The 17,244-nt window shown below is 44.2% G+C and overlaps 1 protein-coding gene across 10 annotated transcripts in view; it reads right to left on the minus strand.

Annotated features, from left to right (window-relative positions):
* The window catches only part of DNAI1 (dynein axonemal intermediate chain 1), a 98,982-nt gene that overhangs the window by 68,224 nt on the left and 13,514 nt on the right, over positions 1-17,244 (minus strand). For 9 of the 10 annotated variants that reach the window (XM_045373382.3, XM_074017265.1, XM_074017264.1 and 6 more), the window contains exons 2-4: positions 2,903-2,935; positions 1,113-1,211; positions 836-916 (exon numbers count right to left, since the gene is read on the minus strand). In XM_045373382.3, the coding sequence (XP_045229317.1) occupies positions 836-916; positions 1,113-1,211; positions 2,903-2,935 (213 nt within the window). Of the gene's footprint in view, positions 1-835; positions 917-1,112; positions 1,212-2,902; positions 2,936-17,244 lie in introns of those variants that run through there. The other variant, XM_074017267.1, reaches the window with a different exon arrangement.

Below are 17,244 nucleotides of genomic sequence, written 5' to 3' on the forward strand. Positions count from 1 at the left end.
TAATTTAATCTAAGTTTTCATAAAATTAGAATATTAATAGTCCTTATACCAAAGAAATGGGAGGATTATATGAGATATTCTATGTAAAAAACCTAACATAGGACCTGACACTGGCACACAGTAAGCATGCAACAAATGGGTCTCAGAATAACGAAATAGGAAACATATGCACCCCTTCCACTGCAGCGCAAATGTACTCAGAAATTCTCTTCAGTTCATACCCACAGGCGCTGACCTTGCTATGAGTGAAAACAGTATTGTCCCCTATATAGGCATACCAATATGTGTCTACCAAGTCAGAACTTACCCACCCACGCCATGTGTACTAAAGGAGGGCCCTGATGAGGTCACGGGCCTGTCTGGCTGTGATGTCAAGAAATGCTGAGACTGGAGCCTGCTAGAGCTTCTCCAATGGGGCTGGGGGTGGGGAGGGGAGAAGACCAGCTCCTTTTGTCTAGAGGGAAATTGTACTTCATCCAGCTGCCTGGCTAGAGGAAAACTCAGCTTTTGAAGACTCGATAGTTTATGTTAGGAAAAAATGTGTTACATATATCAGAAAAGCATTTTTCTAACCAAATGATTCATTTCAAGATTCCTGAAAAGACTGACTCTGCAGGACACTTAAGACCACAATTAGCAAGACTGCAAGGGAGATTCATAAAGAAATTTCAAAAACTTCTAGAAAACTCCATGTGAAATCTCAGGATTCTAGCCAAGGACCTCAGTTTAAAAGTGCTCTCCTCTAGAATTACTGAGAGGCTTTTGCAATGTAGCAAGTCACTGTCACTCCAAGGAGATGGGTATAGATATCCCTGCCCAGGAGGGGATGACTTACTTTGAAGCTGTACCTGACAATGTTCTGGGGTGCGTGTGGGTTGTTGGCTGTCAAAATCCGAGTGAACTCCTCCTTTAACTCCTGAGGGAGAGAGATACCAAGAGAGTCATACATGAAGGCCCCCCAACCCTATCTGAGGCTTAGGAGGATCCCCCAGAGTATCAGCAGACGTCTCACACCCAGGTTCTGGGCAAGCTCCTAATCATGTACTAAGGAAGAACACATCTCTGAAACTGGAAGAGGTACAAGGAGCAAGGACAAGAGGCTACTCACTCACCGCATCAGTCAACTCCAGCTGGTCAGGGGGTCTAACTGTGGCTTTGGATTGGGCCCATTCATCTGTGCCTTCTCCCACTTCAGTCCCTGAATCTTCATCCTAGACAAAAACCTCACATGAGGCTTGGGAGTGTCTGCTCTGCTTGGACAAGCATGCAGGAAGCCCCTTCATTCACAAACACTCCCAGAAGCCAAGCTATGCCCCTTGTACGCAGAATACAAAATGTACAACATACAACTCATGAAAGAGTCCAAAAGAACTGCTCAGGCCAGAGTTCTCATTGCCTGGAAGATCCTGGCCACCTCTGCCCTGGGGGTCAGGCTTAGCTGGAACTCGGAATGTTGTGGCAGGCCTTTGGCCCTAGTAGTGGGACCAGAAGAACTGGTTCCTCCCTACTGCCTTCTGTAAAGCCCAGAAGCTAATGTCTAGGACCAACAGCCAAAGGCAGGGCTTTATGCAAAGTGGTTTAGACATCAAGAAAGGATGACAAGCTGTTACTTCACCTCTAATTTATATTTTATGTTCCCAACTGCCACCTTAAGGTTACTCAGTACTCTCTGTACTTAGTTACTTCAAGCCTCAGAGTCCCATTAGGTCCTTGGAGCAAAAAAATCAATGTTTCCTTTTTTGGCTGAGCATGGTTTGCCTTTCCCTGGCAGACACTTAAACATCTTGCCAAAGTGGCCCATGACATATTTTTTTAAATGTTTACCCTCACTAACAATCAAAGTTATACAAAATAAAACATGCATTTTTTTTTTCACTATAAAACTGGCAAACTATAAAACAACCAAAAGTAATATCCAGCATTCATGAGGCTGTGGGAAAATGAGCACTCACAAATTAGTATAACCTTTCTAAATATCAACTGGAAACTATTTATGAAAGCCTAATAACTGTTTATACTCTTTGACCCAAATTCGTACATGTAGGAATTTATATTAAGGAATATGTCCAAAGATTTCGGTGCACTGATGTTTGTTAGAGGATTGATAATAACAGTGAAAAAGGAAACATTTATTTTTATTTTTATTTATTTATTTATGTGAGATGGAGTCTTGCTGTGTCACCCAAGCTGGAGTGCAGTGGCACAATCTCGGCTCACCATAACCTCCACCTCCTGGGTTCAAGCAATTCTCTTGCCTCGGCCTCCCAAGTAGCTAGGACTACAGGCATGCACCACCATGCCTAGCTAATTTTTGTATTTTAGTAGAGACAGAGTTTCACCATGTTGGCTAGGCTGGTCTCAAACTCCTGACCTCAAGTGATCCGCCTGCCTCGGCCTCCCAAAGTGCTGGGATTACAGGCATGAGCTACCACGCCCAACCAAAAAAGGAAACATTTAAATGTCCAGCAATGAGGCATGGTTGAACAAATTATGGTACAATCTTAAGGAACATATGGTAAAATATTATGCAGTAATTTCAAATGATGCTATAAAAATATATTTATTAGCAATGGAAGGCACTCTAAATATTTTATGTGAAAAACATGTTATAAAATAACATATACAGTTTGGTTCCACTTAAAAATAAATATATCTCTCTTATTTCTCCAAAGAAAAATAATCAATCAATAAATACATGTAATTTTATATATGCATAAAAATATCTGAGAGGATGTAACATCACATGTTAACTAAAGTTGTTATAGGATGGTAGGTTTAAGGGTGATTTTAACATTCTTCTTTTAGTTCATTTGCATTTTCTAAAAACATATAGATTATATTTTCAACAAAAAAAAACACTATTAGTATCTTGCTGAGAGACCATGGTAATCTCCACACTTACTCTCTTCCTGGTTCCTCTGCCTATGCTGATGCTCTAAATGAAGAACAGAAAACAGAAGGTAAGTCATAAGCGAATTGACATGGAAATATCATAAACAGTATTTCAGGGAGGCTCCTGCCCAGGGACCCCACAGTCAAAGGACGTTGAACCTTCCCAAGTTTCAGAAACAGTTTCAGAGGCAACATACTCTTATTCTCCCAGCCAGAGAGGTCCTATATCTGAGGCAACCCGGTTTTAGCATCAGTGGGACTGACCCGTGAAGAGCACGACCAAGTAACTTAGCACTGGGAATTTCTTATTTGCAACTAGTTCAACAGATATTTTTAAAGCATATTCTAAGTGTTCATCTCTGTACCAGGCAATAAAGGTATTTCAAAAACAGGTTATATTCATAAACACTTTTGGGGATAAATATATGCTTTTCATGAGCAGACACTTTATTTGCTTTGTACACTGCTGCACAAAGCCCCAGCATCTAGAACATTGCTCAGAACATAGTAGGTGTTCGAAATACTTACTGAATAGATAAATGAATGCCATCAAAACCCATTAGTCATCATAACCCTGGGAAAAGTGCTTTTCCTCTATAATCTTCAGTTTCCTTATCAGTAAAATGCATAGGATTGGACACGATAACCTTCTGTTCTAACATGCTTAAATTTTATGTTCCAAAGAGCAACATGCTCAAATCAATTTGATAAATATTAGTGGAGCATCTAATTGTGTCAGGCACTAACCTAAGCAGTGGGAGAAAGAAAGATGAGGTCCCTGCCCCAGTTTGCTCAAGGTCCCTGGAGGACAGATGAGTGTGATCAGTGCTCATCACTCACCCACTCACTCACCCACCCACTAGCTCACTCACCCTCTTGCCCACTCACCCACCTGCCCACTCACCCACCAGCCCACTCACCCACTCGCCCACTCACTCACTCACCCACTCACTCACTCGCCCACCCACTCACTCACTCACCCACTCACTCACCCACTCACTCACCTACTCACCCACTCACCCACTCACCCACTCACTCACTCACCCACTCACTCACTCACTCATGCACCCACCCAGTCACTCACTCACCCACCCAGCCACTCACTCACCCATTCACTCACTCACCCACTCACTCACTCACCCACTCACTCACTCACCTACTCACCCACTCGCCCACTTACTCACCCACTCACTCACCCACTCACTCACGCACCCACCCACTCACTCACCCACTCATTCACTCACTCATCACTCACTCACCCATTCACCCACTCACTCACCCACTCACTCACGCACCCACCCACTCACTCACCCACTCACTCACTCACCCATTCACCCACTCACTCACCCACTCACTCACCCACTCACTCACTCACACACCCACCCACTCACTCACCCACTCACCCACCCACTCACTCACTCACCCACTCACTCACCTACTCACCCACTCGCCCACTCACCCACTCACTCACCCACCCACTCACTCATCCACTCAATCACTCACGCACCCACCCACTCACTCACTCACCCACTCACCTACTCACCCACTCGCCCACTCACCCACTCACCCACCCAATCACTCATGCACCCACCCACTCACCCACTAACCCACTCACTCACCCACTCACTCACTCACCCACTCATCTACTCACTCACTCACTCACTCACCCACTCACCCACTCACCCACTCACTCACCCACTCACCCACTCACTCACCCACTCACCCACTCACCCACTCACTCACCCTCTTATTCAGCACACGTTCCTTTGAAAGTCAGCTCTGTACCAGCAACAGAGATATGTGTGCACAGGGCATGGTGGAAGTGCGTGGGGCACCTACCCAGTCCGGGATACACAGGAAAGGCTTCCAGAGGTGACCAGATGGAGTTTTGCTCTTGTTGCCCAGGCTGGAGTCAATGGTGTGATCTCAACTCACTGCAACCTCTGCCTCCCAGGTCCAAGGATTCTGCTGCCTCAGCCTCCCAAGTAGCTAGGATTACAGGTGCCTGCCACCACGCCAAGCTAGTTTTTTGTATTTTTTTAATTTTTTAAAATTTGTCATTATTATTATTATTATTATTATTATTTTGAGACAGAGTTTCACTCTTTCGCCTAGGCTGGAGTGCAGTGGCGCGATCTCGGGTCACTGCAACCTCTGCCTTCTGGTTTCAAGCGATTCTCCTGCCTCAGCCTTCCGAGTAGCTGGGATTACAGGCGTCCGCCACCACACCCTGCTAATTTTTGAATTTTTAGCAGAGACGGGGGTTTCACTAGGTTGGCCAGGCTGGTCTTGAACTCCTGACCTCAGTTGATCCACCTGCCTCGGACTCCCAAAGTGCTGGGATTACAGGCGTGAACCACCACGCCCAGTCAATTTATTTATTTTTGAGATAGTCTTACTCTGTTGCCGAGGCTGGAGTGCAGTGACACCATTTCAGCTCACTGCAACCTCCACCTCCCAGGTTCAAGCAATTCTCCTGCGTCAGCCTCCCAAGAAGCTGGGATTATAGGCGTGAGCCATTGTGCCCGGCCTATTTTTTGTATTTTTTTTTAGTAGAGACAGGGTTTCACCATGTCGGCCAGGCTGGTCTCAAACTCCTGACCTCAGGTGATCCACCCGCCTGAGCCTCCCAATGTGCTGGGATTACAGACATGAGCCACCGTACCTGGCCAGAGGTGACGATTTCTTAGCTGGTGTCAAAGGACAAGTATACATTGTCTAGGTGGAGAAAATGTTTTTCAATAGGAGAAAACATCATGTACAAAGTTGGCCAGGCGTGGTGACTCATGCCTATAATCCCAGCACTTTGGGAGGCTGAGGTGGACAGCTCACCTGAGGTCCGGAGTTCAAGACCAGCCTGGCCAACATAGCGAAACCCTGTCTCTACTAAAAATACAAAAAAATTAGCCAGATGTGGTGGCACATGCCTGTAATCTCAGCTATTCAGGAGGCTGAGGCAGGAGAATCGCTTGAACCCAGGAGGCAGAGGTTGCAGTGAGCCAAGATCACACCACTGGACTCCAGCCTGGGCGACAGAGTAAGACTCCATCTCAAAAAACAAAAACAAAGAATGTTCCACCAAACAAACCAACAAAAATCCTACAGTATATATACAGAACAAATAGGTGTTTCAGATGATCAAGCATGAGGGGACTGGAGATGTGAGGGAGGGGCTCTTGGAAGGAGCAGGCCTAGTGCACTGCAGAAGGGTTCAATGCAGCAGAGGAGCCGAAGGGCACACTGGAAAGAAACCTCTGCTTCCAGCTCTGTCAGCCTCACAGGTGTCATGCTCACCACCTGTGTGATCTTGGGGGAGCCTCCGTTTCCCAAATGCAAAGGGAGGGAGTTAGACTAGATGGGCTTTTACAGCTCTTGCATGATAGGGTCTTTGGGAGAGAGTTGGAGGGTGGAAAGGAAGAAAGGAATTTCAGGGAAAGAGAAAAGCATGTCTTCTCTTGGGCTGGGATTGCTGCTGGTAGAGCAGGCAGTAGGATTCAAATTTCTGTCAGGTTGCCAAGGTTTCCAACTATAGGAACACTTCTCTGAGGCTAAGTCACATGAGCCAGAGAGCTACTTTCCTTTGAAGAACCTCTGTTCCATAAGGTAATGGGATGGAAGCGTCACAACGTGTAACAACTTTCAGGCTCACAATAGAGCACAGGAGGGCCAATCCCAACCCAAACCACAAGCCTTAAATAGAAAACGAGATCCAGTTACCGCTGCCCCCTGTAAATATGTCTGTAAAACATTTATCTGGCAATAAAAGAACTGACAAGGCAGTTTGAGTGTAATTGTTTTTGGCAGTTGGAAATATTTCAATTAACACACTATAAAAGCCACACTATAATAAATGCAAAACAGGCCAATGAAATCAGCTACAGCCCTAACTTCCCAACCAAGGCAAAGGAGATAGAATGTCAGGCTGCCACTTTGGGCCCTTGGTCTTGCAGAATGAGAAGCCTGAGACAGACAAGACTGAATTCCTGAAAGGCATTTGACAGTTGCTCCCAGAAGCTATCAGGCTACAGAAGAAAGCTCAAACTCCTCCCTAGCCCTCAAAACTCTATTATCTGGCCCCAAGCCTCCATTCCAGCCTGCTCTCCCAGCAATCATGTGCTAGGACTCCGAGGTGCAGTCCAGCGAGTTTCTGAGCCTGGCCTGTGTTTTCCCACCTCTTCACCTTTGCTGTTACCATTCCTCTGCCAGGAATGCCATCTTCCCCTTCCCTCTCCCTGCTTCCACTATCTCTGCCTAACAAAACCCTACCCAACTAGCCTCTGCTAGTCCTTTATCTAACTTTTCCTTTTCCACCTTTCTCTTACCTCCCTCTACTCTTCCTTTCCTCACTTTAAGCAAGGCTACCCTCTACCTTCCATCACAAGTACTGAATGACCAAATGTAAATAGACACTCTGTTACAGTCTCTGGGTCTGGTCTACAGAAGGGAATAGTATTATGAAAAGATGCATCACACTGCAGTACACATAGGAGGCATCTTGGTGTTCTTATGCTATTGACCAAAGAAGATCCTCTTCTCTTGGATAGGTCATTCTATTTGGCCAAGGGAAGATGTCTATGAAAGAGACAGACAGTTTAGCCCTGCTGATCAATGGGATAACAGATGTTTCAGCCTGAACTCTTTCACAGCAGAGCATTTTTCCATTCTTTTTGTTGTGGGTTTCAGTGTGAGCACTGTGAGATTAGGAACTGAGTCTTATTCGTTTTTGGATCACTAGCACAGAGGCTAGCACTTGGATGGAGGTCATCACTCTTATAAAAGTCACCAATTACAACTCAGCTGCCTAGTGGTCACTTCTCGGTTCTCTTAGAGTACCTGACATTGCTGAGGGCTCCCTCCCTCCTTCTTGAAACTTCTCTACCTTCTTTTCCATGTCACTGATCTCTCCAATGGCTCCTCAATATCCTTGACCTCTCCAGGGATATATACTTGACCCTCTGGTCTTCCTATTGTACACCCTCCCCTTGGGTGCTCTTATCCCCACCTGCAACTTCATCTTCCATCTTATGATAAAGCTGAAATCTATTTATTATTATTATTTTTTCCCTGAGACAGGGTCTCATGGCCAGGCACTGTGGCTCACGCCTGTAATCCCAGCACTTGGGGAGGCTGAGAAGGGCGGATCACTTGAGGCCAGGAGTTTGAGACCAGCCTGGGCAACATAGTGAAACCCTATCTCTACTAAAAATACAAAAACTAGGCCGGGCGCGGTGGCTCAAGCCTGTAATCCCAGCACTTTGGGAGGCCGAGACCGGCGGATCACGAGGTCAGGAGATCGAGACCATCCTGGCTAACACAGTGAAACCCCGTCTCTACTAAAAAATACAAAAAACTAGCCGGGCGAGGCGGTGGGCGCCTGTAGTCCCAGCTACTCGGGAGGCTGAGGCAGGAGAATGGCGTGAACCCGGGAGGCGGAGCTTGCAGTGAGCTGAGATCCAGCCACTGCACTCCAGCCTGGGCGACAGACCGAGACTCCGTCTCAAAAAAAAAAAAAAAAAAATACAAAAACTAGCCGGGCATGGTGGTGCACGCCTGTAGTGCCAGCTACTCAGGAGGCTGAGGCAGGAGAATCACTTGAACCTGGGAGGCAGAGGTCACAGTGAGCTGAGACAAAAAAAAAAAAAAAAAAAAAAAAGAGAGAGAGAGACAGAGTCTTGGTCTCCCCATATCTATTTCTGAAGCTTAGATTTCCCAGAACCTCATATTCAAATTGATGACAGAGTACTCAGACTTAATATCTTTAAAACTGACTTCATTATGTTCTTAGCCACTTCCTCCAGGATTCCCCCCTCACTCAAGTGCACCACCATCCATTTAGTCACCCAGGTTGGAAACTGGAAACCATTAAAGATATTTGCCCTTTCTTCACCCTCTCACTAGCGTTATGTTTCAAAGCCTAACAATTCAATTTCTTTAATATCTTTCTTAAGTATCCTCTCCTTAATTCAGGCCCTTACTATCTTTTGCCTAACCATATTTGATCTCCCTGACTCCAGTTTCTCTCTACTCTAAAAATTATATCATTATAATTATTTTCAGCAACTGAGCACTTACTCTGGGCCAGTCATTTACTCAGCTATTTATGTACATTATTTCATTTAATCTTCACAACCACCCTATGGAGTATGAGTTACTTTACAAATGAGAAAACTGAGGTATAGAGACATCAAGCAACTGACCCAAAGTTGACCAGGATTTGAACCTGAACTCTTAATCACTATCTACAAATGATCTTCCTAAAACAAAAATATGATTGTGTCATTCTCTTGATTTAAAGCCTCCAAGAGTTCAAGACCAGGCTGGGCAACAAAGCCACACCCTGTCTCCACATAAAAAGATTGTTTTAATTAGTTGGGTGTGGTGATGTGTGCCTGTAGTCCCAGCTACTTGGGAGGCTGAGGTAAGAGGACTGCATGAGCTCAGGAGTTCAAAGCTGCAGTGAGCTATGATTGTGCCACTACACTCCAATCTGGGCAACATAGCAAGACCCTGTCTCAAAATAAAATAAAATAAAATAAAATAATAAAATAAAATAAAGCCACCAAGAGCCCACCCTCTGCCATGAGATGAAGCCCAAGCCCCTGAACATGGTATCGACCTCATCTCCTACTTTTCCCCTCCTACAGCCATACTCGGTCACGTACAATTCTCCCTAAGCTTATGGAGGAAACAGCCATGTAAGCAGAGGGACTGAGCCTGTGTGCCCAGTGGTTAGATACGCCCCAAGCCTCACACAGGTGATAGTGGCTGATTCAGAAGGGAGCTTCCCAAATAAAATACCTCCTCTCTTTCTTTAGGTTCACAGGGTTTCTTCCATGGACCACCTGACTTCACTGCTCTAAGCTGAGCGTCCTTCTCCCTTCCCTCAATACTATCAACCATGATGTCTGGCCACCCTTCTGTCAGGCCAGCCTCTGCATGGGTCCCCTTACCTCATTCAAGATGCCACCTCTCTGGGCCTCTAACCCCCTTGTTCTTCTAGCACAGCTCTGGATGACGTCCTTGGCTCAGCACACTTTTGGATGATCTTTAAGTTAACACCTCTCCTAACTTGGTCCAGCCCTAAGGACTGTCTTTTTCCATAAGCAACTTCCAGTGCAGCCCCACTCAGCCAGTCCTGGGACACTTGAGGAAGCCAAAGGGGAGACAGGAAGTCCCAGAGAAGTCTGGAAAGCTGTGGAGAGGAGCTGAGAGAGAATGAGGTGGTTGGAAAGAGACATTCTCATGTACAGCAGTGACACACCAAGGGCAGATGTTTGAAGTCTATCAATCTAGTACTATCTGCAGCGGGGTTAGGGGAGGGGAGAGGCAGAGACCAGTTGATTACCGTCACCATCTCTAACTGCAATCTAATGAGCATTCACTAATAGCTAGGCAGCTTGCTGGGCATTGTACGGTCATTATTCCCAATCTGCAAAGTAGGTAAAACTGTTACCCTTTTAAAGACAAGGGCACTGGGAATTGTTCAGATCAAATGACATGGTCAATGGAAGGATACACTGAAAACAAAAATTCTGTCAATGTAAGAGATAATTATTATTACCACCTACTGGTCATTTACCTGCATTTAGACCTGTTTTGGTTCATGACCCACTGAACAATGTAAGCGATCTATTTGTCCCTGAGCATATTTTAGGAATAAATAAGGAGATAAAAAATTCTTAAGTTGTTCTCTATCATAAATATATAATATCTTAAAAATGAGTATGTGATCAGATGGAGCCATGGAACCCAAGTGTCGGCTTTAAAGTCAACCATAGCTGGGTTTGAGTCCCCACTCTGCTGCCTGCTAACAGTTTTATGACCCCAGGCAAGTTAATCGTCTTCTTTGGTTTTTTTTTGTGGGGGGGTGGGGACGGAGCCTCGCTCTGTCACCCAGACTGGAGTGCAGTGGCGCAATCTCTGCTCACTGCAAGCTCCGCCTCCTGGGTTCACACCATTCTCCTGCCTCAGCCTCCCGAGTAGCTGGGACTACAGGCGCCCGCCACCACGCCCAGCTAACTTTTTGTATTTTTAGTAGAGACGGGGTTTCACTGTGTTAGCCAGGGTGGTTTCGATCTCCTGACCTCGTGATCCGCCCGCCTCGGCCTCCCAAAGTGCTGGGATTACAGGCGTGAGCCACTGTGCCCGGCCTAATTGTCTTCTTTGAACCTCAGTATCCTCATTTTTAAAATGGGCATTATAATGACACCCTCAGACAATCATTAGCTTGTTATGAGGATTAATTGAGTCAACACACATAAGGTGCATAGTGTGGTGCACTTTATGTGCAACTGGCCTGAGTGTGTGCCCAATAAATGATGGCTGACAGCATTACATTCCCACTTATAGACACTGCTCTGCTCTCAGCCACATGGGATCTGTGTGGCCCTTTGCCTACTAGGAAGCACCTGCCTTAGGGGTGACTAGATTTCAGCAGCTCACATCTCCACTCAAGAGTTCAATGCTGAAACATGATTGTTCCTGGAAAGAGGGGCTCTTCGAGGCATGCAAACCCACAGATGCTGCATCCTCCTTCCTGGGGCCCAAGAGACTTCGTTTACCATCTCAGTTGTCTTGGTCCTTATTTTAAAACTCACTAACAGGTTTCCATTAAGCTAAATTGAAACTAAATACCTCACCAGCTTGCAGTTTCCGTTACTAAAAGGGTAAAAGCTCTTAGTCCCAAAGGAACAGCAGCAATTCACCAACAAATCTTCCTCCAGCTACACTGAATACATTTTAAATCTCTGAGCCTAGTGCAGTGTCTAAAACACACAGAAGGCACACAATAAGTGTTTGTAGCTGAAAAAAGTATTAAAACTTTGAATAGTGGTCTATGCAGGGTAACAGGCACACACACATTGTTGTGGTAGTGCCAATTGATGTGAACTTTTTGTACCAAAGTTTGCAATGTGTACCAAAGTTTAAAATGCATATACCCCTCAACTCAATGGCTCCACTTTCTTGAGTTTTCTTATAGAAATATTCACACCTCGCCGGGCACGGTGGCTCACGCCTGTAATCCCAGCACTTTGGGAGGCCGAAGCGGGTGGATCACGAGGTCAGAAGTTCGAGACCAGTCTGACCAACATGGTGAAACCCTGTCTCTACTAAAAATACAAAAATTAGCCGGACATGATGGCACGTGCTCATAATCCCAGCTACTCAGGAGGCTGAGGCAGGAGAATCACTTGAACCCAGGAGGTGGAGGTTGCAGTGAACCGAGATTGTGCCACTTCACTCCAGCCTGGGTGACAGAGGGAGACTCCGTCTCAAAAAAAAAAAAAAAAAGAAAGAAAGAAAGAAAAAAGAAATATTCACATCTCAGGCTGAGTGCAGTGGCTCACGCCTGCACTCCCAGCATTTTGGGAGGCCAAGGCAGGAGGAGCACTTGAGTCCAGGGGTTCAAGACCAGCCTGGGCAACATAGTGAGACTTCATCTCTACAAAAAAATAAACAAAATTAGCCAGGCGTGGTGGTGCATGCCTGTAGTCCCAGCTACTCAGAAGGGTGAGGTGGGAGGATCGCTTGAACCCGGGAGGTAGAGGCTGCAGTGAGTTGAGACTGTGCCACTGCATTCCAGCCTGGGCGACAGAACAAGTCCCTGTCTCAAAAAAAGAAAAAAAAAGAAAAGAAATAGTCACACCTGCATAAGATGTATATACAAAATTGCTTGCTTCAGCTTTATTTGTAATTTTTTAAAATGGAAAAACACAAATATTTGCCAATAGGAGTCTAGGTAAATAAATAACATAAAATAATTACAGCAATTCAATGGGATGTTATGCATATTTTTAAAAGAATAACTATCATACAACATAGTGACTATAGTAAATAACAATGTATTGGACCAGGTGTGGTGGTTTATGCCTGTAGTCCCAGTACTTTGGGAGACCTAGGCAGGAGGAATGCTTGAGTCCAGGAGTTCGAGACCAACCTAGGTTACATAGCAAGATATCCTGACCCCACAAAATTTTTAAAAAATTAGCCAGGTGTAGTGGGGTGTACCAATAGTCTCAGCTACTTGGGAGGCTGAGGTGGGAGGATCACTTGAGCCCAGAAGGTCAAGGCTGCAGTGAGTTGTGATCATGCACTGCACTCCAGCCTGGGCACCAGAGCTAAATCCTGTCTCAAACCAACCAACAAACCTACCCACCAACCAACCAACCAATGTATTGTATTCTTGAAAATTGCTAAGAGAATAGGTTTTAAGTGTTCTCACCCCAAAAAATTATAAATATGCTAGATAATGCTATGTTAATTAGCTTGATTGGCTGGGTATGGTGGCTCACACCTGTAATCCCAGTATTTTGGGAGGCCGAGGCAGGCGGATCACCTGAGGTCAGGAGTTTGAAATCAGCCTGGCCAACAGGGCGAAACCCCATCGCTACTAAAAATACAAAAATTAGCTAGGCTGGTGGTAGGTACCTGTAATCCCAGTCACTTGGGAGGCTGAGGCAGGAGAATTGCTTGAACCTGGGAGGCGGAGGTTGCAGTGAGCTGACATCATGCCACTGCACTCCAGCCTGGGTGACAGGGTGAGACTCTGTTTCAAAATAATAATAATAATAATAATTAGCTTTATTTAGCCATTCCACAATGTATAAATATTTCAAAATATGTTTTAGATGATATACAATTTTATTTGTCAATTAAAAAATAGTATATTGTTGAAAAAATAAAGTGGAAAGAATGAAGTAAACGTTTATGTATTGCTATGGAAAGCTCTCCAAGGCATATTGTCAAATAAAAAAGCAAGTTACAGGAATAGATGCCCCATCTGTTTACTTTAAGAATATGTGTATATGTGTATTTGCATATACATACAAAATTTCTGGAAGAATATATAGAATCTGTTGACAGTGGTTTCTGTCCAGGTACTGTGACTACAGAATTGTGGGGAAGGGGACTAATACTGTTATATATTCATTGTCCTAATTTTAATTTTTTTTTTTGAGTCAGGGTCTTACTCCATTGCCAGGCTAGAGTGCAGCAACACAATCACAGCTCACTGCAGCTGTTACCTCCTGGGCTCAAGGGATCCTCCTGCTTCACCCTCCCAAGTAGCTAGGAATACAGGCATGTACCAACAGGCCTGGTTAATTTTTAAATCTTTTGTAGTGGCAGTGTCTCGCTATGTTGCCCAGGCTGGTCTCAAACTTCTGGCCTCAAGTGATCCTCCTGCCTCAGCCTCCCAAAATGCCAGGATTAGAGGCATGAACCACTGTACCCACCCTAATATATTAAATGTGAATATGCATTACTTTTATAATTTCAAATGCTAATTAAGAATGTAAAAATCAACAAGGTACAGTGACATAAATTTTCCTTTCCTATGAATGCAGTGTTAGCACAGTGCTCAGAATGCTGGAAAAGAGAATACAACACCAGCCCCATTCCTCCCTGGAAACACAGGAGGGCAGAAGCCAATTCTACAGGACCCTTCCCAGATAAGGCTGCAGAAGGCCAGAAAGTATAGGATTTAAAAGCTGGAGCTCTCAAATAAGCCTTTGCGGATACCTGGCTCTGCTACGAATTATATGTAAGACGTTGAGCAAGGCGTTTCGTCCCTAAACTTCATTTCCTCATCTGTAAGGGGGAGAAAAATATTAGTGTCCTCCTTATAGAATTGCTGTGAGGATAAAATAAAATATTGTATGAAGAGCACTAACACAGAGCCCAGCATAAAGTAAGCCCTCAAGTACCAGTGGCAATGTAGACATTTTGGTTGTCATTATTTTTATTATTTCGTGTAGTCTGCCATGCAAGGTGATTGAGTTCCATTCTGAGGGCTTAGAATGAATAATTGAATACTATGTTTTCCAGGTCCCAAGAAATCTTATTAGAAAGGAGCCTGTGCATCTCAGGGTGTCACAGCAGAAGGATGACAATAAAAATACTTTCCATTTTTATAGCATCTTTCAGTTTACTAAACATTTTAGAGTATATGATCTTACTTGATCATTATAACAATCTTTTGTGGATGGATGTTTAATCTTGTCAATGCTTTTGTTTCTGAATCTATTGAGATGTCATCATCATAGAATTTTTCTTCTTTATCTTGTTAATATGAAGAAATATTCTGATTTTTTTTTTTTTTTAACAGAGTCTCACACTGTTGCCCAGGCTGGAGTGCAATGGCATGATCTCAGCTTACTGCAATCTCCTCCTCCCGGATTCAAGCAATTCTCATTCCTCAACCTCCTGACTAGCTGGGGTTACAGGTGCCCACCACCACGCCCAGCTAACTTGTTGTATTTTTTAGTAGAGACAGGGTTTCACTATGTTGGCCAGGCTGGTCTCGAACTCCTGACCTCATGATCTGCCCGCCTCAGCCTCCCAAAGTGCTGGGATTACAGGCGTGAGCCACCAGGCCTGGCCAATACTTTGATTTTTTAATGAGCTAACTTTGTATTCTTGGGATAAACCCCACTTGGTTTGATCTATTATTCTTTTTATATATTGCTGGAACAGATTTGATATTATCTTGTTAAGGCTTTTTCTTTGCATTTATGTTCATGAGGAATATCAGCCTATAATTTTCTACTTGTGCAATGCTTTGATTTTGATATCAGGGTTATAACAGGGTTATTCATAAAATGAATTGGGACTTATTCCCTTATCCTTCATTTTCTGAAAGACTTTGTATAAGATTGGTGTTATTCATTCCTTACATACTTGATAGCATTCATCAGTGAAATGATTTGCATCTGGAGTTTCTTTGGGGGATGGTTCTTAATTATGAATTCAATCTCTTAATAGGTATGGAGTATATTCCATTTCTTCTTGTGTCAGTTAAGGTAAACTGCATTTTTCAAAAATTTCATCCATTCCATTTAAGTTGATGAATTTATTGGCATAAGGTTCTCCCTACTATTCCCCTTTCATTCTTTTTAACATCTGTAAGGTCTGTCCTGAAATCTCATTTTTCATTCCTGATACTGGATATTGTGCTTTCTTTGTATCTTGATAAGGCTTCCTAGATTTTATCAACTTTATTATTAATCTTTTCAAATAATCAACTTCTGGCTTTGCTATTATTTTTCTTATTTTTCTCTGAAACTATAAAGTAAGTGGAATTGATGAAATAAATCTTGTTTCTACTTCTTTGGATTTAATTTGCTTATTTTTTTCTATATTCTTAAGATGGAAACTTAGAACACTGATCGCAGGCTGGGCACTGTGGCTTATGCCTGTAATCCCAGCACTTTGGGAGGATGAGGCAGGCAGATCGCTTGATTTTAGGAGTTTGAGACCAGCCTGGCCAACATGGTGAAACCTCGCCTCTACTAAAAAATACTAGAATTAGCCAGGTGTGGTGGCATGCACCTGTAGTCCCATCTACTAAGGAGGCTGAGGCAGAAGGATTACCTGAGCCCAGGGGTGGAAGGTTTCAGTGAGCTGAGATCAGGGCACTACACTCCAGCCTGGGTGACAGAGAAAGACCCTGTCTCAAAAAAACAAAACCAAACAAAACACTGATCTTAAACTTTTTAAAATTTTATTATTTATTTATTTATGACGGAGTCTCGCTCTGTCGCCAGGCTGGAGTGCAGTGGCGCAATCTCGGCTCACTGCAACCTCCGCCTCCCGGGTTCAAGCAATTCTCCTGCCTCAGCCTTCCGAGTAGCTGAGAATACAGGCGCGCGCCACTACGCCCAGCTAATTTTTGTATTTTTAGTAGAGACAGGATTTCACCTTGTTGGCCCGGATGGTCTCGATCTCTTGACCTCGTGATTTGCCGGCCTCGGCCTCCCAAAGTGCTGGGATTACAGGTGTGAGCCACTGCGCCCAGACGATCTTAAACTTTTTTTCTTTTCTTTTCTTTCTCTTTCTTTCTTGTGTGTGTGTGTGTGTGTGTGTGTGTGGTGGTTGGAGACCAGGAGAGACAGGGTCTCACTCTGTTGCCGAGGTTGGAGTGCAGTGACACAATCATAGCTCACTGCAGCGTTTACTTCATGGGCTTAAGCGATCTTCCCACCTCAGCCTCCCAAGTAGCTGGGAGTACAGGTAAATGCCACTACACCCAGCTAATTTTTTCTTTTTCTTTCTTTTTTTTTTTTTTGTAGAGAAGGGGTCTCACTATGTTGCCTAGTCTGGTCTCACACGCTTGGGCTCAAGTGATCCACCCACCTCAGCCTTCCAAAGTGCTGGGATTACAGGCATGAGCCACCACACTTAGCCTTTTTTTTTTTTTTCTAATACAGCATTTAAAACTATACCTTTCTATCAAGCACAATTCTAGCAACACCTCACAATTTTTATATGTTTTATTTTCATTACAATTAAAAATATTTTCTAATTTCCTTTATGATTTTCTTGACCTATAGGTTATTTAGAAGTATTCTTTAA

Source organism: Macaca fascicularis, chromosome 15 (assembly GCF_037993035.2).
Source record: "Macaca fascicularis isolate 582-1 chromosome 15, T2T-MFA8v1.1".
In the NCBI taxonomy this organism is placed as follows: Eukaryota; Metazoa; Chordata; class Mammalia; order Primates; family Cercopithecidae; genus Macaca; species Macaca fascicularis.